The sequence below is a fragment of the Cyprinodon tularosa genome, unplaced genomic scaffold (assembly GCF_016077235.1).
Source record: "Cyprinodon tularosa strain WSP-4 unplaced genomic scaffold, ASM1607723v1 ctg1081, whole genome shotgun sequence".
NCBI classification, from domain to species: Eukaryota; Metazoa; Chordata; class Actinopteri; order Cyprinodontiformes; family Cyprinodontidae; genus Cyprinodon; species Cyprinodon tularosa.
Window position 1 is genome coordinate 104,261 of NW_024037873.1, and position 24,463 is coordinate 128,723.

Sequence of the window (24,463 nt, forward strand, 5' to 3'; positions counted from 1 at the left end):
GAGCTCATGTAGCTTTATTCTGAACGTGTGCACATTTCCTCCAAGTGATTTTTCTCTTCATCTCTGACAGTTTCAGCCTCAGGCAGCAAGTGTTTCAGGTGTGCTCTTACCTGCCTAGCTGTGCTCATATTCTCTTTCATGATGGCAGCCAGAGCAGGTAGGTCCATCTTCGCTCTCTGTAACACAACAAATACCTATAACCTTTAACTCTTGATAGTAGTTTTTTATCTGTGCCATTTTTTTGTTTGTTTCTTTGTTTCTTTGTACACAATCTTATCTTGTGATTGGAGCTGTAAATTGCCCCCGTGGTCTCAAACCCTGTGCATGTTACATCAGATGTCTATGGGTGATTTTGTTTAGATGTGCATAAAGAGGTAAAATTGAATAATATGGTAAAATCTTATTTTATTTTTTGTTTTTTTGTATGTCAGATAAATCCAGTTAATTCCTCTGATCATCTTTCTAATGATAAGATATTTTTTAGAGTGAATTTAGAGGGTACAATAATACAGACCTTTGCTGAAATCATGGAGTCTACATAGCTTAGTCTTTTAGTGAATTTAAAGTTACTGGTGGTTCTACAGGTTTTATTGTGTGCAGGTTATTCCCTAAGGTTATTAAACTTCTTGTTTGCCAATTTGATTTCTCCATAAATTAAGTAAAAAGGGGTTTACAAAACCTGAAGAACATGTGCATGTATTGACATGATGCTCACTGTGTATTGAGCTTAACATACTGTCAGATGCCCTTCTGATAAATCATTGCTTGCATAGTTTAGTTTAGGATGGCCAAAAGGTGGATCAATACAAATAAATATAGTTAGGCAGACAGATAGATAGACAGACAGAACACAAATTATCTTGTCTGTAATAAATTATGCTGTGAGGTTTGGAGTACTAAAAAGCTGTTTTAACAAAACGTTTAGAATGAAGCCTATCAGACCTCCAAATTCGGCTAAATTACTCTAAACGGCTTTTCAAATCTTTATCTGTCATAGGTTTTTTTTAGTCACCCAGCCTTCTAGCTCCTTGAAAACTCTTAATAAAAACAGCATGTGAGAGCAGACACATCACTAGAGATCAGAGAGAGGATCAACATTCCTTTATCTCTGATGTTCTATCTTGTTGTAAAGCAGCCACATGACTTATCCTGGTCTCTGGTCCTTCAACAGATCTTTTGATTCTGTCTCATGATTATAAAAGTGATTTATTCCACTGCACTGAAGCCAATACTTTTCATCATAACAAAACCCTCAAATATGCAGCTAAATACAGTGTTGTAACCTGTTAAATCAGACATGCTAATTACTGTACCTAAGGCTCACTTTCTTCTGCATAGTTTTTAACAAACTATTCCTCTCTAAATCCATTTGCAGATTCCTTAGTGCAAAAACTTGTAATATGGTATGATTTGGTTTTTACTGACATTTATTTCAAAGGATTCCTCTGGCTAATTTATTTCTAAGCACAAACAAAAAAATAAATTTAGGCTCCCTGTCAGATTTAACACTAAACAATCTGCAGGCACACTTTTCCTAAAGCTCTTCAGATGTTCTTTTATGTTTGTTTTTTTTTTTTTTTTTTTTGGAGGGGGAAGTTTTAAACTCCTTTTTTTATCCTTTTGATCCACCGGTAGTAAACGTTGCTCCTGCACTGCATGTGGTAATCATCCTTCAGACTCTGCTCTTTTTTCTGATTAAGATTTAGTTTTATCACATCATAAGAGCTATGACTCAATCATTTCTGTGTTCAACACCTTTGAACTATTTTTATTTTTTACAAATTTAACTGTATAATCAGGAGGTGTTTTATAGCATCCAGTAAGGGGACGGAAAGAAAATGTAGCAAACTGCTGCCCTTTTTTGTATATGAGCATCCACCACAAGTCAGCAATGACTCCAAACAAAATCTGATAAGCAATTCAAACTTCAGAGTTCCCACAGCTTTACCAGCTGTTGGAGCTGCTCATCACAGGTTGCATTTATCTTGGTTGAAGCTAAACATATAGGTGATTTTCATTACATCTGTGATGTCTAAGATCCAGCAGCTGATTTACCTGATCCACATTAGTGGTCTCAAGAACTGAATCCATATCCATAGCTTTGTGTATGTCGGTAAGATTATCTCAGGGAATCTTTTCATGGCTATGTAGCAACAATGGGTGGGGTTTTTACTGAAGAACAGTAACCTAAAGCCTTCTCAAACAGTGCAAGAGATAGATGAAATGTTGAAAAACTAGTCAAAATGAACAAGTTCAACAAAAAGGTCATGATAAAAACTGAAAACTAAACCCCTTAGAGATATAAGTCACATCCAGTGCTTCAAACTGACATATTTTGTTTAGATTATACTGTATTTATCTGGACACCTAATGCTTATATGGTATGTGTCATGACAGTCTAATTTTCTGACCCACATTGAAAGATACTCTCAGAAGGCAACATCAAAAATTGTTACAGTGATTTATTGAATGCACAGTTGAAACAAGGAATCCAAGTTGCTGGCAACGCAGGGACACGACAGGGAAACTCGTGTAGGAGACACAGCATGAGGCAATGTATAAGATGGTTTAGGATGAGTATCTGAACAAGATACTTGTGAGTGGATTAAAAGACGTTAGAAGACGTTAAGTGGCTGGTGCAAGGGGTAATCCAGGTAAAGTTGCTGAGATTGTATTTGTACTGAATTGTGCTATATAAATAATTTTTGCCTTACCTGGATTTGCCTTGAAATTGGTGAAGCAGGTGGCTGGACTGACTGAGTGTTCACTGAGAAGACTGGATGGTCAGATTGTATAAACGGGAGGTGGGGATGTCAGGAAGGAGTGATTACCAGTTGTGGAAACTTGACCAAGAGTTCAGATGAAGATTTTGAATGGTAGTTTGGTTTAAACAGGAGACCAGGATTTGGAAGCCTCAGAATTAGATATCAACTTTAACCTGTGTTAAGAAGCGATCTGGCCTCTGCTGAAACCTTGGGTGACTAAATACACAAGAAAATGTTGTTAGGGACTAAGCACCAGACCGAGTACTAAAAACAATTAGGAGTATATCTCTGAGGCCCCGTCCACACGAAGTCAAAACGAACACGAAACGCTAATATTTTCCAGAACGTTTGTCGTAAATACGGAGACGTAAAACAAATGTGATCGTCCACACGAATGCATGAAAACGCTGCAAAATGTATGCCAGGCCTGTAAGTGGCGCTGTGGTGCCAAAGCAAAAATAGGCGAAGACATGTTGGGCATGCGCACTAATATTTATACATGGTTGCCCTGCGGGTCAATTTTCGTAGTTCAGTCAAATTCAGGTGCTGAACTATGTCGTCGACATTGCTCTGTTCTTCCTGGAGATATTCCAGAAGAAGAAGATTCTGTTGTAAGCCCGACAGCAGGGTGAGTAGCATGAGCAGCAACCATTCAACACAGTACAGCGCCATTGTTGTTGTGATACTGTGTCGCGCATGCGTGTTTAGAGGCGACGCTATGACGCATGCGTGTAAAAACAAAAATGCGGTTAGAGCTTAAAGATTGAAACGCGAAAACGGCGTTTCAAAATCTTCCCCCTCTGAAGGCCTGATAAAAAAAATATTGTTTACAGACCCCCGTAACGCCGGCTTCGTATGGATGAGAGGCTGGTTTGGTGAAAAATTTGTGCGTTTAGGCCAGGGTTCGGCTTCGTGTGGACGGAGCCTGAAACTTAGCTCGATGTTACCATGGATGGCTAACACATAGGTGCCAAGTGATTGGTGAACTGCTCTTATAAGCTGGAGGTAAGGAGGAGGCCTTATCCACTTGTCTAAATGCTGCCTGTGGGGAAAAAGGTGATGAGTCTGTCCAGCGCAGTAGCAGAATACCCCCAATGAAACTAGGAGGGAGAAGAAAAAACAAACAAGAACACACCAACAGACAAGGATCCAAACATCACCCAAATGGGGTGATAGCCTCAAAGTCATTGATGAGGGATTGATCCAAGCTGAAGGAGCAGTGTACCCTGGTCATCAGGACCATAGCCCTCCCAATCAACAATATACTGGTAAACCCGTCCATGTTGACGGGAGGCCATGATCCATCTAACACTGTACACTGGCTAGACTGGAGTCGGCTCTTGGAAGGAGAGCACCAGGCGCTAGTATGGACTGGTTTAATTTGTGACATGGAACATGGGATGAATCCGGAGACTGGGGGAAAGATGGAAGTGGGCAGCAGAGGACTGATAATAGAATCAATAGGGAAAAGGCTGATCTATGTGGTTAATAGTTTCCTGGACATAGCTTGGGGCGGAATATGCTAGGATGATAACAATACCTGCCAACCAGGGGAATATAGCAAAGCCAGGATGCATCTCTGATCCTTTTGTTCTGGGAGGGGGTGCGATTGAGAGCAACCATGGTATCGCGCCATGCCTTGTGACAGCAGTGAATATGATGGTGAACTGATGTGACCGAGATATCACTCTCATCTGAAGGAAAAGGGGTGGTTGGTAACCTTGGGAGATCTTGAAGGGGGAAAAACACTTGAAGTGGAAACATGAGAATTTTTCGAGCACTCTTCCTGAGAAAGGTGCTGGTTACAGTTGCATGGATTAGATGGAGTGAGGCAGTGAAGTATGGATTTAACCTCTTGATTAAGATGAGAAACAGACTTTGTCACCAAGAGCTGAGTAGAAGTGTTTCCATACCTGGGGATATTCTGTGGCCCCAGATGAACTTGTTGCATCGCCACACCTACTGGCGATTGGTGTTGTTAGACATAGTCGTGGCTGGGTTATTGATAAAGATCTCTATAATGCATTAAATTGCTGAGTATATTATTTGGGCTTTTGTTTTGTAGAGGACCTTTCTTATTTTGAAGGTCTAGCAGGGCTGTGTCTTAAGCATAAGGTCAGACTTTGGAGAGATATGGAATTCCTTTTCAATTGTTGAATCTCTCTTTGTCCTCTTATTAGGTTGCTTCACTATCAATGCTTTATTATAGAGGAAATGTGAGGGCTTTATTTTGAAAGGTTCACTCATGTGTGTTGTGAAAAGGCATTGCTTGTCTAATTTCAAAAAACTGCTTTAGTTGGGATCATACCCATTAGCATCATGAATTAATTTGTATAATGAAAAGGCATTTATTTTGTAGAGTCCTTGGTGTCTTATTTTGAAAGTTTTTCAGGGATTTGTGTTAAGAAAAATGTCATGGCCAGCAGTGAGATAGAATCCATTTCCAAATGTTAAATCATTCCCTTTCCCTGTTTTTATTTTAATCGATGCCTTATTATGGTGGAAACCCGAGAGTTTTATTTTGAAAGGTGCAGTCGTGTGTGTTGTGCAAAGGCAGTTACAATGTAACTTTAAAAAAAATGGTTGAGTTTGGGTCATAATATTGAGGCATATGCTGCAATGAATCAGTGTGTGTAATGTAGAAGCTTTTATTTTGTAGAGTCCCTGGAGTCTTACTTTGAGAGTCTATTAAGGGTGTGTGTTAAAGAAAGGGTCAGACCCAACAGTGATAATTAATAAATTTCCAATTGTTAAATCAGCCTTTGTCCCTGTTATTATGTCTGTAGATGCTTTATTATAGTGGCAGTGGGGGACTTATATTTTGAAATTTGCAGAGGGTGGGTTTTGAAAAGGCCCCCGGAGTCTAATTTATCAAAACTGGTTGAGTTTGGATCCTAATATTAAGGTATACACTGCAATTAATATCTTTGTATAATGTAGAGGCTTTTATTTTGTAGAGTCACTGGAGTCTCACCAGCAGTGATGCTTAATGAATTTCCAACTGTTAAATCAGTATTTTTAATTACAGTTAGACAGTTAGACATCTTTTATTGTCATTTTGTATACACTGTGTATACAAAATGACAATAAAAGTTCTAAATTCTCAATCATTCAGGTCCTAGCTACCTCAAACAGGCTTAAATTGGAAAGCAACCAGACTTTTACTCAGTGTTTTGACAAAGACTCCTGGATAAGTTTTAAAACATCTTTAAAAGAAAACTGAGCAAAAATCCATTTGCCTTCCAAAAGTCTGGTTGTGATCGTCATATGACCATTTGCATTTCGTGCTTTCAAGCTTGTTTGAGTTCTGCAACTTCAGTAACTGTTATACAAGGGCCTAAGAAAACAGTGGATCCCCATGGCTTTCCTCTTATCGAAAGCTCTTGGCCAGAAGAGGATTCAGGGTGCATACTTAGAGATTCTGACTATGCTGGGCTTTGTCCTCCAGGATAAGTCAATATGCTGTGGTATGTGTAAGCAGAAGTGCTGAGTTTGAAGGGGAAACACAGTACAGTTCAGTCCGTTATTGGAGAGGCCCAAACATTCCAGTTAAAGTTCATCAGTCCCTTCAGGGGACATATTTCACTGCTGGATAAACATGCTTTTATCGCTGACTAAAGCAGCGGGATTTTCAAGGGATATTTTCTACCGTTTAGCCACAAGAACATAGTTGGAGTTTTAGTGGGAAGAATAAAATTGTTTGCATAATTAGGAGTGGCTGATTCATATTATGTACTGAATGTTTGTGGGTTTTAGGTATTTCGTTTGTTGTAGACTTTTCCTTAATGGGTTCCACAGTGCTTTCAGTGCTTAATTTTTTTTTTTTTTTTTTTTTTGTATTTTACTAGAATTTTATGTTAGCACCACTTTTCTAGAGTCACAGGATTCTGAGCTTTTTACTCAATTGAAATGCATTTAATTTAACCTATTTATTTAATCAGGACAGAGAATTTGTATCAGGGACCTAAATATCTGTCCATAGGCAACCACTAAAAACTTCAAAGACATGTACCTTTACAGGATATAGAGGATATAGATGTTTCAAAGCTTAACAAAACTAATACAGAGTTACTAAATCATTACATAGCTAATACAGAGGTTTTTTTTTCATGTGGTACATAACAAGCAAAAATATTATATAATATTTTTATGAAACACTGAGGTATTAGCTTAATTTGAGATACTTTGAATGATTTTCTGGCCTATATAAAGCACTTGGCCCATGTTGATGCCCCATGCAGGTTCCCCTTCTTAAAAACTTGGTATAACTTGAGAGGGTTGGATCCATCGGTCAGTTATGTGACCCAGAGTAGAGTCCTGCACGGGTCGAGTTTTACCAACCCGCACCCGCCCGAACCCGTTAGGATGACTACCGAACCGGATCCGTCACCCGCAGATACACTATATTGCCAAAAGTATTTGCTCACCCATCCAAATTATTGGAATCAGGTGTTCCAATCACTTCCATGGCCACAGGTGTATAAATTCAAGCACCTAGGCATGCAGACTGTTTTTACAAACATTTGTGAAAGAATGGGTCGCTCTCAGGAGCTCAGTGAATTCCAGCGTGGAACTGTGATAGGATGCCACCTGTGCAACAAATCCAGTCGTGAAATTTCCTCGCTCCTAAATATTCCACAGTCAACTGTCAGCTGTATTATAAGAAAATGGAAGTGTTTGGGAACGACAGCAACTCAGCCACGAAGTGGTAGGCCACGTAAACTGACGGAGCGGGGTCAGCGGATGCTGACGCGCATAGTGCGAAGAGGTCGCCAACTTTCTGCAGAGTCAATCACTACAGACCTCCAAACTTCATGTGGCCTTCAGATTAGCTCAAGAACAGTGCGCAGAGAGCTTCATGGAATGGGTTTCCATGGTCGAGCAGCTGCATCCAAGCCATACATCACCAAGTGCAATGCAAAGCGTCGGATGCGGTGGTGTAAAGCACGCCGCCACTGGACTCTAGAGCAGTGGAGACGCGTTCTCTGGAGTGACGAATCGCGCTTCTCCATCTGGCAATCTGATGGACGGGTCTGGGTTTGGCGGTTGCCAGGAGAACGGTACTTGTCTGACTGCATTGTGCCAAGTGTAAAGTTTGGTGGAGGGGGGATTATGGTGTGGGGTTGTTTTTCAGGAGCTGGGCTTGGCCCCTTAGTTCCAGTGAAAGGAACTCTGAATGCTTCAGCATACCAAGACATTTTGGACAATTCCATGCTCCCAACTTTGTGGGAACAGTTTGGAGCTGGCCCCTTCCTCTTCCAACATGACTGTGCACCAGTGCACAAAGCAAGGTCCATAAAGACATGGATGACAGAGTCTGGTGTGGATGAACTTGACTGGCCTGCACAGAGTCCTGACCTCAACCCGATAGAACACCTTTGGGATGAATTAGAGCGGAGACTGAGAGCCAGGCCTTCTCGTCCAACATCAGTGTGCGACCTCACAAATGCGCTTCTGGAAGAATGGTCAAAAATTCCCATAAACACACTCCTAAACCTTGTGGACAGCCTTCCCAGAAGAGTTGAAGCTGTTCTAGCTGCAAAGGGTGGACCGACGTCATATTGAACCCTATGGATTAGGAACGGGATGTCACTTAAGCTCATATGTGAGTCAAGGCAGGTGAGCAAATACTTTTGGCAATATAGTGTACCTTCAATTCAAATCCGAACCCGACCCAACCCGTTGATATTTAACCCGCAACCCGACCCGTTAACGCATCAAGTAATAGGCTATAGTACGCTGCGCTGCAGAACAGCGCCATTAACACTGCAGCAGACGTGTATGCACTGACTGTGGCCTTTTTGGAGGGAAGCCCACACTGCCGGCAGGGCTTTAAGGTACAACAAGGGTGACCCCAGTGCCTGATTAATATAACATTTCTGATGTCCATAACAACACACACGCATAAAATAAAAATCACCAACTACCCGCCTGCACTAAAAAAATATCCGCCCGACCCCTGACCCGTTTATTTTTATTGATGTATTTTTCACCCGCAAAAGAGCATTTTAGCGGGTGACCCGTCGGGGACCTGCGGGTACCCGACCCGTTGCAGGACTCTAACTCAGAGTGCCACTTTGCAGCAGTCTAAGCTCCCCTCAAGTACAGGAGCTAAACCTTCATGGTTTTTGTGGGACAATAAAAGAGATATGACATTTTCCTTATCAGACATTTTTTGGTTATCTGGTGTAAAATTTAATATACAACAGTGAATGTGGTTTGGTTTTTTTCACATAACAGATTCCAATAGAAAGAAGGAGACCGTTTCATTCTGTGACAGTGCAATGTTTTTAGCTGCTTTCAAGATGGCTAAACCTGGAAGTTACTAGGGTGACCAGATATCCTCTTTTTCCCAGACATGTACTACTTTTCATGCCTAAAAAAATGTCCGGGGGGAATTTTTAAATCTTCTGGGATTTTGGCCGACTACAGTGCAGCATGTAGTCGTAACACACCAGGCATTCGAACCGAGACGTAAGCTCCGGGCCTGGTCCGGGAGCACCGGAGTGACCAAACCCAACCCCCGACCGACACTGGTGGCCCCGGGTTGGGTTCGGACCAGCCCTGTCAGCGGCCCAGCAGCCCTACCATCGTCATCCCCAAAAAAAAGTGTCCTCCTTTTTACAAACCCTTATCTGGTCACCCTATATAGTGCCCCTCGTGGCTAAAAGTCAGACAGTATTGCTTTAATTCATTTTTAAACATAATTTTATTTTTCTGTTGTGTAGTAGTCTTAGTTAGACTTAGACTTAATCAGATTTATTTTGTCATTTCGAATACACAAGTGTAGACAACAAAAATTTCGTTTAGACCAGCTGACTAGACAATTTCATTCAAAGTGCAGCCTTGATAAGTGTTTTTTTGGAAAAAAGTTTTCAACTATACAGTCCAGTTAAATAAACGGAGATCGATGCATTTTACTTAGTCGGCAATTAATTTACTTTGCAAAGTAAAGGAGAACAAGACATTCACATTCACAGCATGATAGTTGCCCTGTTCTGACTTAGACAAAGTTGTTTTGCTTTGCTTTAAAGGCAGGGTCAAAACAATCACAGACACTTTGGTTAAACAGTTACCTTGAAAACGTATGTGGTTTTGTTATAGGAGAAGGGTATGTCTTGTCTATAACCACCCCTCATTCAGACATTTTGTGGCCTTGCAGGTGAAACAAACGGAGTTAAAAAAAAAAAAAAAAACATTCTTTAGAGAGTAAATAGCATACATCAATATATGAAAGAACGGAAGAATAGAAATTAAATTTTCCGACAACAGTTTCGCCCTTTCGGTTATAAAAGGATCTTATGCTTGTGTAATCGATAATTTCGAAAAGGAAAATTTAGCGAATATACGTAGAAAAAACAACAACTAAAATTGTGAATATGTGTAAAAAAAAATCTAAAAAACTAAAATTGTCACCTGTAATTAAGCCAGTGTACAATGTTAATAAATGATTATGAAACAAAAATGATTATAAACAATGACACTTGAAGAATTAAAGTTAGTAATTGCAAATCATCATAAAATCAGCCATGGTTAGAATGAATATTACTTAGGCGATTTAACTTGTCAAAACAAGAAAAGATATTTTTGGCTGTTTAATTTATTTTAGATTAAATGTTTTCCCAGTGTCATCAATCTTAGTTGATGACACTGGGAAAACAATCTTTGCTTCCCACAAAAGCCCCAATTAAGGGGAAATCTAACTTGTAACTTTTAAAACATTAAAAGCTCCAAATTCAAAAAAGGAAAGAAATAGATAGAAAATCATGGAAATAAATGAATCATTATATGAGATTAAATGCTTGATCATTAAAACATAAAACAATAGAAATGTGATTGGAAGCATCATGCTAAGAGTCTGAATCATCAAAGGACAAACATCTGATATGGGGGCTGGGCCTGCTCCTCAGACAGAGCTGCTGTAATTAATCTGGTAATCAATGAAGCAATGCAAGATTTCAATTTACCAAAGACAGAGCTAAACCAGTCTGGCATGTCCTGAACCCCAGAATCCTCTACCATCTGATTTGCTAAAGTACGTAATACATCTAAAACCTTTGTAATCGAACCATCAGGTGCTGTGTTTTCAGGAGTAACAGTACAACAAAGAGAAACAAACATTGCACAAACTCCATTATCAGCTAACAGCATATCTAAAGCCATTCTATTCTGCCAAGGCACAAGTGAAGATGCTGACGGCTGCGTGGCTATTCCCTCTAAGGCATCTCTGGTTAGGTTTGTCAGGCGTTGGAGATTAAAATGCACATAATTAATGCGATCACCATTCTTTTAAGAGTGATCCAAGGGAAAATTGATTCAAAACCATTTGCATTGGGATTTGCTAATTTATACTCATCTGGAATGCCCTGAGGAACCCCTATAGCATCAAAATAAGTTGGACTTCCACTTACAGGCGAAAAATCTAAACCACGTTTACCCCTGAGACCCTTAACAGAATGACTTAAATGTCCTAACAGGACTACAGGCATGGCAAGTCTGACTAGAGTACAAGTACCTGACCAGCATGGAGGAAGGAAATTATACAATGTTTTTGTACCACAATACCAGAAAAGATCAGCTCCAGCATGAAGAAGCAAACTAGCATTAGCCCAAGATTTAACATTTATAGTGGAGGAACACCAAGATGAGGGCAAGCTATAATTTCTTCCGGTCAAACAGGTGTAATTATCTGCACGAGGAGTAAAAATAGGAGGAACGGTGGTGTTGCTAGCTGGGGGAAAAAGAGCATTTAAGGTGGGACACTCAGGGGGTGATGGATTCATGTGTAAAGCTAACATACAATCAAACCAAGGACGGTCTGTCTCATATAACAGAGGAGCAGGGGAAGTGAAAAATGTTGGTCTAGCTGTGGAACATGCAATGCAGTCTGTCATTTTACTACACTTAACAGTAAATGTAATCCATTCAAGCCAAGTGTTTTTCTCTGTAAAACCTGTTTCCACCTGCATCATTGCATCTGAGGAAGAGAGATTCAAATAGGTTACCAGTGAGTCAGGTGTGTCTGTACCTGGAAGGAAGCTATCCACAGTAGCATCAGGAACAGAGTCTAAGGTTGGAGCTTGGTCTACAAACTGAATTTTAAACACTCCTATTGGGTCCTTACAAAAGACATTAGCACCTAAAATTAAATGAAAATTATCTAAATCCCTGTGGTCAGCAGCTGACCGTGGATTAGCCCACATGTTTTTAATCATCAGCACTAAAGGATTTTCTCCTCGTTTGTAAGTTTCTTCGGTTCGTTTAGCTCTAACTAAACTTATCTTATTTCTTAAATCTGAAGGAATATACTGGTTGCTAGGATTAACATAACCTCTAAGATTAGAATTCCAGTAAACAAAAGACCAATCTAGACACCATGATTCAGATGCAGGCTTACCACGTGGGAAAATACAGATATATACCTCAGCCTTTTTGTATCTTGCATCAAACCCCTATTCATGGAATCACATCACACAGTGGTGTTTCTGAGACCCTGTATGATGATCTGATCCACTCCTGCTATGGGACGTCGTTTCACGAAACCTTGGAAAGTAACATCTCCTCGATTAGAAACATTCAGAGTGGGCACAGTAGCATTGACATCAGTAGTATTTGTACCATGTTGAGCTATTGTGATATCATTAGGCACATTTTGTCCTGAAAGGTAAAAAAGGTCAAACATCCACAACAAAAACAGAAGACATGGAATCACGAAGAGACAAGCAATTGTCTTTTGTCCTCTTCTGTACATCTTCATTGTTTCAATTGAAGCAATTCTCTTGTAAGGAATCATTTCTGTCGTCCTGAAAACTCCTCTTCCTCCCTCTTTTTTTTTTTTCTGGAAGGTGAGGGATAGTATAATGCGCAATAAAGCAATATCAAGATGAATTCCTCCGAGAAAAACAAAGCACACCAATCAGAAGGCTCCTCTTCTACCCCTCTCAATAGCCTTTACTTGAGGGGTGTTATGAAGTAAAATGCAGGCAGCGGATGATTCCTTTATAGGAAACAGAACCAGTACTGAGAATCTTTATCCACAGGAACACTGAAAAAAGCATTCACTAGATTTACTACAGAAAAGAACTGAACATCTGGGGGAATCTGGGACAGAGGTCGGATTTGCAACCACTAGAGCTCTAGTAGTCACAGTTCTGTTGACTGCTTGCAAATCCTGAACAAATCTCCACTCAACGGGTTTATTTTTCTCTCTGATTTTCTTTACTGGGAACAAAGGTGTCATCACAGAGGGATTATCACAAGGAATTATTATCCCCTGTTTTAGAAAATTCAAAAACAGGCTTAAACCCTTTAACTGCTTCCTGTTTGAGGGGATATTGTTTCATGCAGGGTGTGTAGTAACTCTTCGGAGTAACAACAGGTGAGCAACATTTTATCAGGCCAACATCATATTTACCTTTCGCCCAAAGTTCAGAAGGAACTTAACAGAGGATGAGAAGTGACGTCACATTGAAAACCTACATCACATGAGCAGAGTGTGTTTTGCTCTGGAGTCAGATTAACTATTCTCTGACAATGAATTACAATACCAAGAGATTTCTTAAAAGCAGAAAGTCTTTCTGAAAACATACGGTAATAATAGTAGAACAATGTGGAACCACAGCCCAATCAGAAACTTTCAAGCAACTTGAAACAAAATAACTCACCTCATCCCATTCACCCATTGAGGGTTTTGCCAGTGGGACGTGTGGAGTGCCGTACATGTGTTGAAAAAAATTCAGCTGATGAGGTAGGAGTGTTAATGCCAGAGCAGCTATATTTAGTTCCAATACAGCACAGAAGTGGTTAGTTTTTCAGAAGTTACACGAAACCAAGCCTCTTCAAAACCCTTATCTGGACCATGAGTTTCATGTTGTACAAAAGAATTCAGAAACCTGCATGAAATCAGAAGGACATTTACAGCTGATCTAACCTGTTCTAGCAGCTCCCGTGTGAGCGAAGAGTTTTGCATTTTCCACCCATAAGCGTAATTTTGCGCTTGTGGATCAAATTGTATAGCTGTTGTCTCTGTCTGAGGCTGCATAGAGATTCTAACTCCCCCAGGAGAAGAAATTAACCCTATGCCTAGGATACACATTAAATCTCTCCCAAGAAGATTAATAGGGCACAGCTCAGACAGCAGAAAACTATGCTTAAAGGAGCACCCCTCAGGGGAGACGCATGCAAGAGGTGTCGTAAATCGCTTCTTCGTCATTTGTCCAGAGGCAGAGATTGAAAAAACCTAGTTTCAAATAAGCTTTGAAGGAACAGAGAATTCAGTTACCCTAAGAACAGAAGTAGTTGCACCTGAGTCCACCATGAAGGATATCATTTGATTGCAAACAGTCATCTCAAACATTGGAAGTGCTTTATAGGCCTCTGAGTCAAACTGAACATATGTTGAATATTGTTTTTTAAATTTCTGCTCTAATGCTGAAATAGCACATGTCAACTTCGTCAAGTCATCATAAACATCAAAATCACAACATTCAACACAAAGCAGGGCTTCTCTGCAAGAAAAAGAGCGTGCATGTGTGTTTGTTTGCATGCAATGTGGTGTAGGAGGAAAATGTGTATATGCATCAAGGTTAGAGTCAGCATGTGTGTGTTTGATTTTGGGGGAAACATTAGTACAGAGAACCTCAGCACTTTGTATGTTGAGGTGTGGTGCGTTACCACTCGGATGCGTTGCCTGGCAGCAGTTGTTGTTGAGCTGCTACTACTGCCTCCAGCTCCTGAAGCACTCGCTTCTCCTGGCTCAGGGGGGAAGAAGACGATGATGATGCTGTGAAGGTGGTAGCCCCCTGGGTTGAAGAGGCTACCGTGGTTGAAGTAGCAGTGGTGCCATCGGTAGCTTTAGCAGCGACAGACGATGCTGGAGAAAGTGTTGAAGTCAGATGGGGCCGGGAGGAGCCGGCTGGGGATGTTTCAGCATTTTGCAGGGAAACATCTAGAGTGCCGCCTCATTTTCACCTGCAGATGGCTGTGCTTCCCCTCTAGATGCCGAAGTTTGCTGGGAACAGTCTCAGAGGAGCCTCCATTCATGGAGAGCTCTTTGGTTCTATCGGCGCGATACAGCATCATTCCCCCCTGGCCAACAGCACCGTCCGGTACTGCTTGATGCAGCCAAGACCCCATCAGAATGATGGTGCAGCAGATACATATCTCCTTTTTTGAAGAGAATTCAAGTTGGAGATTATCCAATTTGTTTTCCAACGAGCAGACGTTGGAAAGCAGAATTGATGGAAGTGGCGGTCTGTGGGGATCTCTCTTTAGCTTCACAGTTAGCCCCCCTCTGCAGCCTGGCTTTCTCTGTCTCTCGCATCTTTTCCTCCATCAGTTATTTTCAGTGTTTTGTTGACATCCATCTATAGCACTCCGCAGCTTTTTCAACGGTCAAAAAAGTCTAAATTTAAAACATTTTATGACCGTAGCTCCAGCAGGCCTTGGCGATCGTAGATGCGGGTTTGATGTCTAGTTTTTATTGTTTTAAGCGGCATATTTTGTGAAATTGTCGAGAGGAGCTGCTCTTCACCACTGCCTTAGAGCGCGGCCATGGTAACATAATTTACTTTTATAACAGTTAACAGTTAGTTAGTTAGTTAGTTAGTTAGTTAGTTAGTTAGTTAGTTAGTTAGTTAGTTAGTTAGTTAGTTAGTTAGTTAGTTAGTTAGTTGGTTAGTTAGTTAGTTAGTTAGTTAGTTAGTTAGTTAGTTAGTTAGTTGCTGGTAATTGATTCAATGATTGTGTATCTCTTATAGATACAACCATCTAGCTAAACCTGATTCATCACCTCACCATCTTACACTGTCTGCTTGTTTATATTATGCTGTCGTCCCTGTGGACATGAAATGTGTAAAAATTCCAATCAAACAGACCATCAGCCTATTTCAAAGACTGAACAAGCACTAGCGGCACTTTATGTACATACTACATATTGCATTTCTATGTACATATTTTCTTCTCAGACTGTTTTATATTTCCTACAAATGTTTTAAATCCCATATGCATACTAGATGTTCCTTATAAACCAGGAATCTTCAAAGCTCTTGCAGCTTTTTGTAATGAGAATTAATATTCTTTATTTTTTTGTTTATTACTTATTGATAAGTTTATTAACAAGAAAAACATCTATTTAGAAGAACTGAAAGCACTTCAAATGCTTTAATGAAGCGTGCTGCAATTTTTTACATGAAAAGGCTTTCTTGCAAACATGTTTCTCTTTTCAAAGAGAGACTTCATGGGTTTTAACATTCTTTCTGTGTAACGAAACCAGAATGTAGCACCTAGTATTCAGGTGTGATAGACAGTGGGAAGTTTCAAAACGTTTATTAACATTAAGACAGAAACGAATGCAGAGCTGTAGATCTGCAATGGCAGCAGGGAGGCAGGGGGCGGCGGGGCACCACCCTTCACTGGCACTATGGTTGAAGGAGAAACACAGGTAATGTGACCATGATAATCTGATGAAAGGTGATCATCCATGTGAGTCACTTACCTGGTTTAACAGTTCAGTCTATGTTCTCCAAACGAGGCAGGATCCAGCCGATGGAGTTCCTAACGAGATGCGGTGGGAGCCGCCCAGTGCATCCCCGATGAAGCAGAGACTTTATGGGAACTGCCCAGAGCATCCCCGATAAAGCAGTCCCAGTAAACAGTCAGAAGTCCAATCCAGGACAGACAAACAGCTCAAAACAGATGGTTCTGAGATCCAGGAGTCCACAAACCGGTCAGGGGTTCCGGTCTGAACAGGAACAGACAGGTCCAGGGTTCCAGGAATCCACAGAGAGCTCAGGCAGGTTCAGGGCTCCATGATTCCAACAGAGAGCTCAGGCAGACATGCTCAAAAGGAGGCAGGCAGGTTCAGTAGTTGAGAGGCGGAACAAGTCATGACATCAGGAAAACTACGTAAACCTAAATTAGCTCCGCCCACCGAACCAACACAGGAACAGGGCGTGCTCAGCGGGCAAGAGCTAGGACATGATCAGGAAACGACAAGAGAGCACTAACAATCCTCTCTAACCACTAGCCTCCGAGAACAAACACATGAACTATGGAAAAATGCAAAACTCTCAAAGCCAAACACAAACAATGATCTGGCCCTGATTGCTGGTCTGAGCCGTATATGAACCAGCAGGGGCAGGTGGGTAAGTTGAATTATAATCAGTGACGGGAGAGGGTTCAGCAGGTGAACGAAGTGAGCAATTAGGTCAGCTATCAGGGCAGCAAAAATGACATTCTGTGGTCTCTTACCAGGTTGTATGAGAGTTTAATATTGGTGAAAATATTGCGTGTGCATAAGGTTTTGCAGACTGGGAAGTGAGACTAGGATCAAACCGAATAAAGTTACGTTAATTTGTTTATGTTTTCATAAACGGAGATTAAGGGTGGTGGACAGATACAAACCTGCAGCACACAGCTCATGGTACCACAAATGGTCAAACATGCAGCAGAGACATGAATGATGCAATTTACAGCAAATAGAGATTGAAGTAAAACATTTCACAAACACATCCAATCTTTTCGCCCACATCCAGTCTCTATTTATTCATCATTATGGTTGATGTTATTGATCTTCTTCTGGCTGGTGAGAGTTAAACATGCATACAGTTTTTTATACCTTAAGATGTTAACATGAACATTGAAGGCATTCAGACACTTGCACCATAGCAGATACAGTAGCATACTAGCAGTTTGTGGCTTTTCAAAATTTGCACATAATACGGTGTCTTCAGCATATGATTGTATTTTCCCATCAATGGAAAAATTAGGTCTTGTGTAAATTCAAAGACAGAACAGAATGAGTAATGATATGGAACACATGTATATGATAGTGTCATCAGCATAGAGTCCTATTTTAATATTGTGTGAAGGTTTAAATCTAGTGACTGAATAGAGTGTGTCCTGGTGTGAAGCCTTGTGAGACACTTAAAGTAGGTTCATTGTGCATTTTTTGGTTCAAAAACTTTGTTTCCTGTTTTTTTAAATGAGGGCACATAACACTAAATGACAATTTAAAGGAGAATACTGTGATATTAAGTTATGTTGTGACACTTTCTGTGTTTCATCTATGTTTTAACCTGCTGTTTCTTTCCCAAAAGAATAAGAATCATCTACAACCCACCAGAAACTGCAATCTACTAGGGACGATTTGGTTTCTCAACATGATCCTTGTCTTTCTTTTTGGTGAGTTTGGTTCAGATAACACTAAATTTTTTAGATTTCTACAAGGAAAGAATTTTATAGCTAACGAGTCAGAATTTCTTAAGGTGAGAATCACAAAGACTAAAGTACCTCTACACCAGTTTTCCAGGAGAATATTCTGATCGCCTTGGTCTGATGATACAAAGGGGTGTTGTACTAGAACCTAAGTATTAAAGAAGTTAATATTATGCTGTGTAGCCTAGCTTCTGAGCCAGAGTACCTCCTGTAGTAATAGTAGAAGGATGAGAATGAAGAGCACACTTTCTTCATAATTTGTTTGTGGTTGAATATGTTTGCCAAACTCTTCCATATATACCTCCAATCATTCTATTTATTTTCTGCATGTATATTCTCAATTTTCCATGAACAAACAGCAGCTCATTCAAAGTGTCTCATCTGTCTCTGCAGTTTATCTTCCAGCAGTAAAACTCCAGGACTTCCAGGACCAGTGCCCAGGCAGGTCCTGTCACCCTCAACTTGGTGACCTGTTGGTGGGTCGAGCAGCGCAGCTGTCAGCCTCATCCACCTGTGGTCTTGATGGACCCCAGAACTACTGTATTGTTGGATACCTGGAGGTTAGAAACCACCATTGTACAAAACCCACCAGTAAGAGTAATTGGATTAAAAACAGGGATCTGAACTGACAGAGTCATCTACATTGGTGATAGGCGAGGATCAAACAAACCATGATTAAGAACATTTTAGTGACTAAGGAGGAAATGTTAATGTGGGTTAACATGTTCTAACATTTGTTTCTAATGAGATCATATGATGAGTTAACTTTTACAGTTTTTTTTGCATTGGAACTAATTTTTCTTCCCTTTTCCTCGGGCTTTCATACCTAAACAAGTCTTGATCTGTCATTTTACATTCTGACACTTTTCAGCCGGAGGAAATTTTCCTACTCCGCTCCTCATTAATGTATTTTCCTTTCTCCTCTTCTGTCATGGCACAGTTTGGAAATACACCTTTTAATACTATAAATACTGAATGAGCCTAGCAGTGTATAAAAAAAAAAAAAAACGCTAATAATAATAATAATAATAATATGTCAATGGTCTTCACTCAGTCTGCTTTTTTAAATCTTGCAAGTTTAACATGTGCTTGCACCACATAAGGTGCACAAACTATCCATACAACTTGTCTACAAGATGTATTACCTAGCAATAACTCAGTGGTCAATTGTCCATCAACCTTCAGTTTGGGTCAGATGACCCTTGCTATAATTCTTTCCCAGGAATTTTTACTGTGAAAACAAGACCTTGAACCTGACCTTGTCTGTATCTGTGCACTCCTACATTCTACTAAAATGTTTCTGAAGTTAATCAGAGCTGACAACATGCATAAATCAGCCTGCAGCTGTAAGGAGTGAATACTTATATGACGCTATCTGAGTTGTCTGTAAAAAGGTGCTTTCTAAATGTTTTAACTTTACACCCAACAGATTTATTTGCTTTTGATTTTCAAACTGAATTATTTTAGATGATACATTTCATATCACACAAATCATTTAGATTTTTAATTTACTAAGGAAAAATAATTATCATAACCAATTTGAACCTTTTAAAAGTAAACCCCATCTCTATACAATACCCACTTGTGTCTGTGTTGAGTTCAGTTTAATCATGAACTATCAAGAGTTTGCAGAATTGTCTTTCACACCACTGGAAGAATTCTGGCCAACTGTGCTTTGCCCAATTTCCAAAAGCTTTATCTTTTTAACATTCCCAATGATTTGATCATAGAACATATCTGTTGGGAAGTTTTGGAAATCATTAAGATGTTTTCTGCAAATGTAAAGCAGTCTTTTGTGTTCCTTTGTGTAGTAGTGGTTCTGGCTTGGTATAACTCCCATGCCAGGCCATTTTTGCTCAGTCTTTATTTCATATTGTTAAATCATTACCTCATACATTTTCTGCGGAGATTAATGTCTGAAGACCACATGAACTCCATAATGAATTACTGATGCATACCTGGAGTAATTTTAGTAGACTCATCACTCCTTGGATGTTTCATCACAGTTTTGTGTTTTTCAGCTTTTAGATTATTATTTACATTGTCTTTTATTTAGTCCTAAAGCAGGGGTGGGCAATTCCAGTTCCTGAGGGCCAGTATCCAACAACTTTTAGATCCATCCATCCAGAGTCCACTCAATCATCTAATTACTTGATTCAGGTGTGTTAAACCAAAGGCAAATCTAAAAGTTGCAGCCCTCAGGAACTGGAAACACCCACACCTCTCCGAAAGTCTTGAATTGGCATTTTGACCCTTCCAAAGCTGGTAGATACAGTATCAGTGACTTTCTTTCTCATTTTTTTCCGTGTTTTGGTTCTATAATTTGCTTTCAGATCTTTTAGCCTACTTTGTGTTGTACATTGGTCTCAATTAAGGGATTTCCTAATATTGAAGGTCGGACAGTAATGCCTAGATGGGACTGGTGAAACTGAGCTAATGAATTTGGTTTATTTAGAATTTAACACTTTTTTTTTATTAAAAAGGATCTGCTGTATTTTCACCCCCTTTATGAACTGAAACATCATTTTTAAAACTTTTTGTTTTTTCTTCTGTTTATTTTACCAGGTATGAAACTTTCCACCTAAATGACACTTAAAGAGAGGGAATTCATTAAATACAAACCATAACTGTTCACCACTGATCAGTTAACTGCTGATTTTTTTTTTTCCATCAGGGGGAGCAGAAATGTTTCACATGTGACTCCAGACTACCGTTTAGTATCCAGGATAACCCTTTGAGCCATCGTATCGAAAATGTCATCTCCAACTTTGACTATGAGAGTCGAATGAAGTGGTGGCAGTCTGAGAATGGTAACATAGAAAACATACAAATTGCATGCTACATTTTGTGCAGCCAAACCTTTTGTTTATGTAATTACCATTTTACAGAGCTTAATGAAACTTTCCAGAGGTCACCAAAGGTCACCCAGCAAAAACAAAACAAAATGGGTGTCAGTCAATTTGGCTACATTTGTGCAGCACAAATCTTAATCAGTACTGGTTTTGTTTTTCAGTTATTAATGAAAAGTCAAAAGGTCTGAACTTCAACTTCTTTATAAAAAAAAAAAGGTTTAACTGCACAAATGTTGTATGAATGTTTGTCAGCATTTTTTGTTTGATTTAAAGAAGGCAGAAGGTCCAACTTCACTCAGATCAGTTTTTTGTTATTTGCAGGAGTTCATCAGGTCAGCATCCGGTTAGATCTGGAGACCATATTTCAATTCAGCCACCTGGTCCTCACATTCAAGGTAAAATGTTAAAAACACTCATATTTATTTTAATTTCACAGAGGAAACAATGCATCTGGACTGAATTTACTGCTACCCAGCCCTCTTCCTGCAAGACTCCTCTTTTGTGCAAACCTCTCCAGTAATTCTACAATTTTCCAGAATGAGTGTATCTGAAGGCAGCACTTAGAGATTATAGTTAAATAGAGAGAAGGCCAACATGTGTCTGACCTGGAAGCAGTTTGATCCATAGCATAACTGCGGGCGAGCTCTGTTATGTAAGGGGGGGGGGGGGGGGGTCAAGGTTGTTTAAAACCTTGAAGACATAGAGAGGGATTTTAAAATGAAAAACAAAAATATATGGGCAGCCAATTAAGAGAAGCCAAGACTGGGGTGATGTGCTTTCTTTTTTGTGTACCTGTTTAAAAGACGAGCAGCAGCATTTTCCACCAGCTGCAGACATACATGTAGGGACTAGCTGAGTGCTAAATGACGGGATTTACAGTAATCCAGCCGTGAAGAAATTAAGGCAGGAATTGCTGTTTCTAAGTGCTGCCTTGAAATAACATTCTTTTACTTTTTCTATTTTTCTTAACATAACAAAATACACTTAAAAACAAATATAACTAATCTTACAGTTTATGAAATACTCTATACACGTGTTTTTATGTTTTTACATGTTTTAATTGAATAGCAGAATGCCATATATTTATTATCCACCTTATTGTTGACTAGCAGATTTGAGAGCAGTATGCGCACCTCTGTTTCTGTGTGCATCTATGTGCATTGAAAATTTAGGAACAAAGAATGATTCAAGTTCAACGCTTAGCCCCCCTTTAGCAGCTAGATAAAAATCACAGGAGCCACTATTGCAGGTGTTTGGGATTGGAGTACCCAGGGTAGCCGAGATCCATTACAGATTTGAACTGACATCCTTATAGCCAATCTCTGGAGTAGCTCCACTGTCCAGCGTCTAATCAAAATTTCTCATGAGTCAGATTTAAATGGTCTGAGCTCTTGCAGCATTTTTCTTGCAATATAAGCAATACGCTAGAGCCATATTCTCCCATGGCTGTACACATTTATGCAACATTCAAACAACTCTTAAGTGCCATGCTAAGGGGAACATTGACATGTGACAGGATGAGGCTGAAATGTTTTACTGAAACTTAGATTGAGAGATTAATCTTCCCACTAAATTACTGTCACCCAAAAAATCTGGAGTTTATATATTACAGTAAACCAGACATGACACATGAAACCCCAAACCCACCCTCTGATCAACGTGATGAAGCTCCTAAGTAGCAGACACGTCCCATTTTCAAGATTAACGGGGCTTGGTCCTGCGCCCTGCATGAACAGCTGACACTCTTGCCAAGGCAGATTTGTGTAATAAAATGTGAATATCTCCCCTTTATCCTTATGCAGACTTTCAGGCCTGCAGCAATGTTAGTGGAGCGCTCCAAGGACTTCGGAAAAAGCTGGAAAACCTTTCGCTACTTTGCAGACGATTGTTCCATTCATTTCCCTTCAGTTCCAGCTGGATCTGCAAGATTTATTGATGACGTGTTCTGTGACAGCAGATACTCTGGACCCGAACCATCCACAGGTGGAGAGGTATGTACCTGATTTAAAGAAAAACCCTCTGTGATTGTAATCTAAGTATATTAGATAATTGAGAGGACTGCCATCTCCACCTACTGTCTCTGGTAAGAAAACTACCCTTGCAGCTTTTATGCCACAGACGTGATGTTCTTCCCCTTGCAGTAGGATGAACAGCATTATTGCAGCCCGACAGCCCACTGGCATCAATAGCCACATGTTCCTTGATGTGCTATTCACAGGTGATCATAGCACATTCTTGGATTTTGGAGGTTCATGCCATGGCAGAGCCAGCAGAATAGACAAATTAAACCTTTTTCTGAAGAAAAAGGAAGGTAAAACTGGATCAGATCAGGACAGAGCTGGAACAAGAGTGAAATTAAGTAAAGCCTTTAATCCGTGGCAAGACCTCAAACAGGTTGCAAAATCTATTCAGACCTGGGAATGTTGCCATCAGATTGATTACTGTAACTGTTATGACGTTAATTTTTAGTGTGCCTCTATAAAACACAACAGGCTGAATCATCTTATAAGAGGAATTTAAAAGCTGCTTAGTCAAGAGGCAGACTTTCACTTAACAATATTTTATAAAAGTAACTATTTGCAGCAAAAAAAATACTGTAAACATATAGATTTGATATTGCACAATATTAGTCACCCCTTCAAGTATTTCATTATTACTGCACTTGCATCTTCCAGGCACTTGAATATTGACAGCACTCTAACTGTAGGATGCAGGTCATTGCAGGGCAGTCAGTGTTTACGACAGTGATACTATCAGAAAGTCCTGTAGAGAGAGCCAATGATCTACAAAAAATACCTAGAACTGCTTTAAACACACTCAATAGGTAAACTGATTTCATTGGGTCATGGAACACATGCAGATAGCTCAACATGCAGGTACAACCTCTTAACTATATGAGAAGAAATCCATCTAATTGAGAAAGTTCTCCGTCACCACCCAGATCGTACACTAATGCTAGGAGCAAGAAAATTAATCTGAGAGCCCGAGATGGTGTTCTTTGGCTTGCAAGCTTCTTTTTCCCTCAATACAATGAATAAATACACATTAATTATTTTTGCAGATAGCTAATGGAAATCATTTTTCTGATACTACCAAACATCATGTGGGCAAATGTCTGAGTGAGAAATAATAACTGCCTTTGTTTTCAATATGTATGTAGACAAGTAAATATCAGTTTCCATAAATCTGTGCTTCACTATGTTTGTCCACCAGGTGGTACTAAAGGCCCTAGATCCTGTCTTTGAAATAGAAAACCCGTATGATCAAAAAATTCAAGGTAAGAGAGAATCATAAAAGCTTTAGTACATCCAGTAATATTGAGTTTATTACAATTATAATTAAAAGTTATTTTTTCAGCAAGTTATGTCACTAGGTAAAACACATTAGATACATTAATTACATGCAGACTAATTTTTAAAGCCTTTGTTTCTGTTTGCTTTGTTTATTTTCAACTTACAGCTAATAAATTTACAGCATTTTAGATAACAATATTCCATCAGATCAATAAAAAAAAACACTTCTTCATCAACATATATTTATTTATATATGTTGGCTTGGTATTTATTTTATTTTATAAGTATGTTTTTATGTTCTTTTTAATTTTGGGCAAAGCAGCCTAATCAAACATAT

At 39.6% G+C, this 24,463-nt stretch overlaps 1 protein-coding gene across 1 annotated transcript in view; it reads left to right on the forward strand.

The window, feature by feature from the left end:
• Positions 1-38: 38 nt before the first annotated feature.
• LOC119787687 (laminin subunit beta-4-like) overlaps positions 39-24,463 on the forward strand; it is a gene marked incomplete at its 3' end in the record, with an annotated part of 43,434 nt that continues 19,009 nt past the window's right edge. Inside the window, exons 1-7 of the mRNA XM_038291693.1 lie at positions 39-157; positions 17,864-17,948; positions 18,375-18,541; positions 20,656-20,791; positions 21,155-21,228; positions 22,636-22,824; positions 24,047-24,110. Coding sequence (XP_038147621.1) covers positions 17,927-17,948; positions 18,375-18,541; positions 20,656-20,791; positions 21,155-21,228; positions 22,636-22,824; positions 24,047-24,110 — 652 coding nt within the window. The remainder of the gene's footprint in view (positions 158-17,863; positions 17,949-18,374; positions 18,542-20,655; positions 20,792-21,154; positions 21,229-22,635; positions 22,825-24,046; positions 24,111-24,463) is intronic.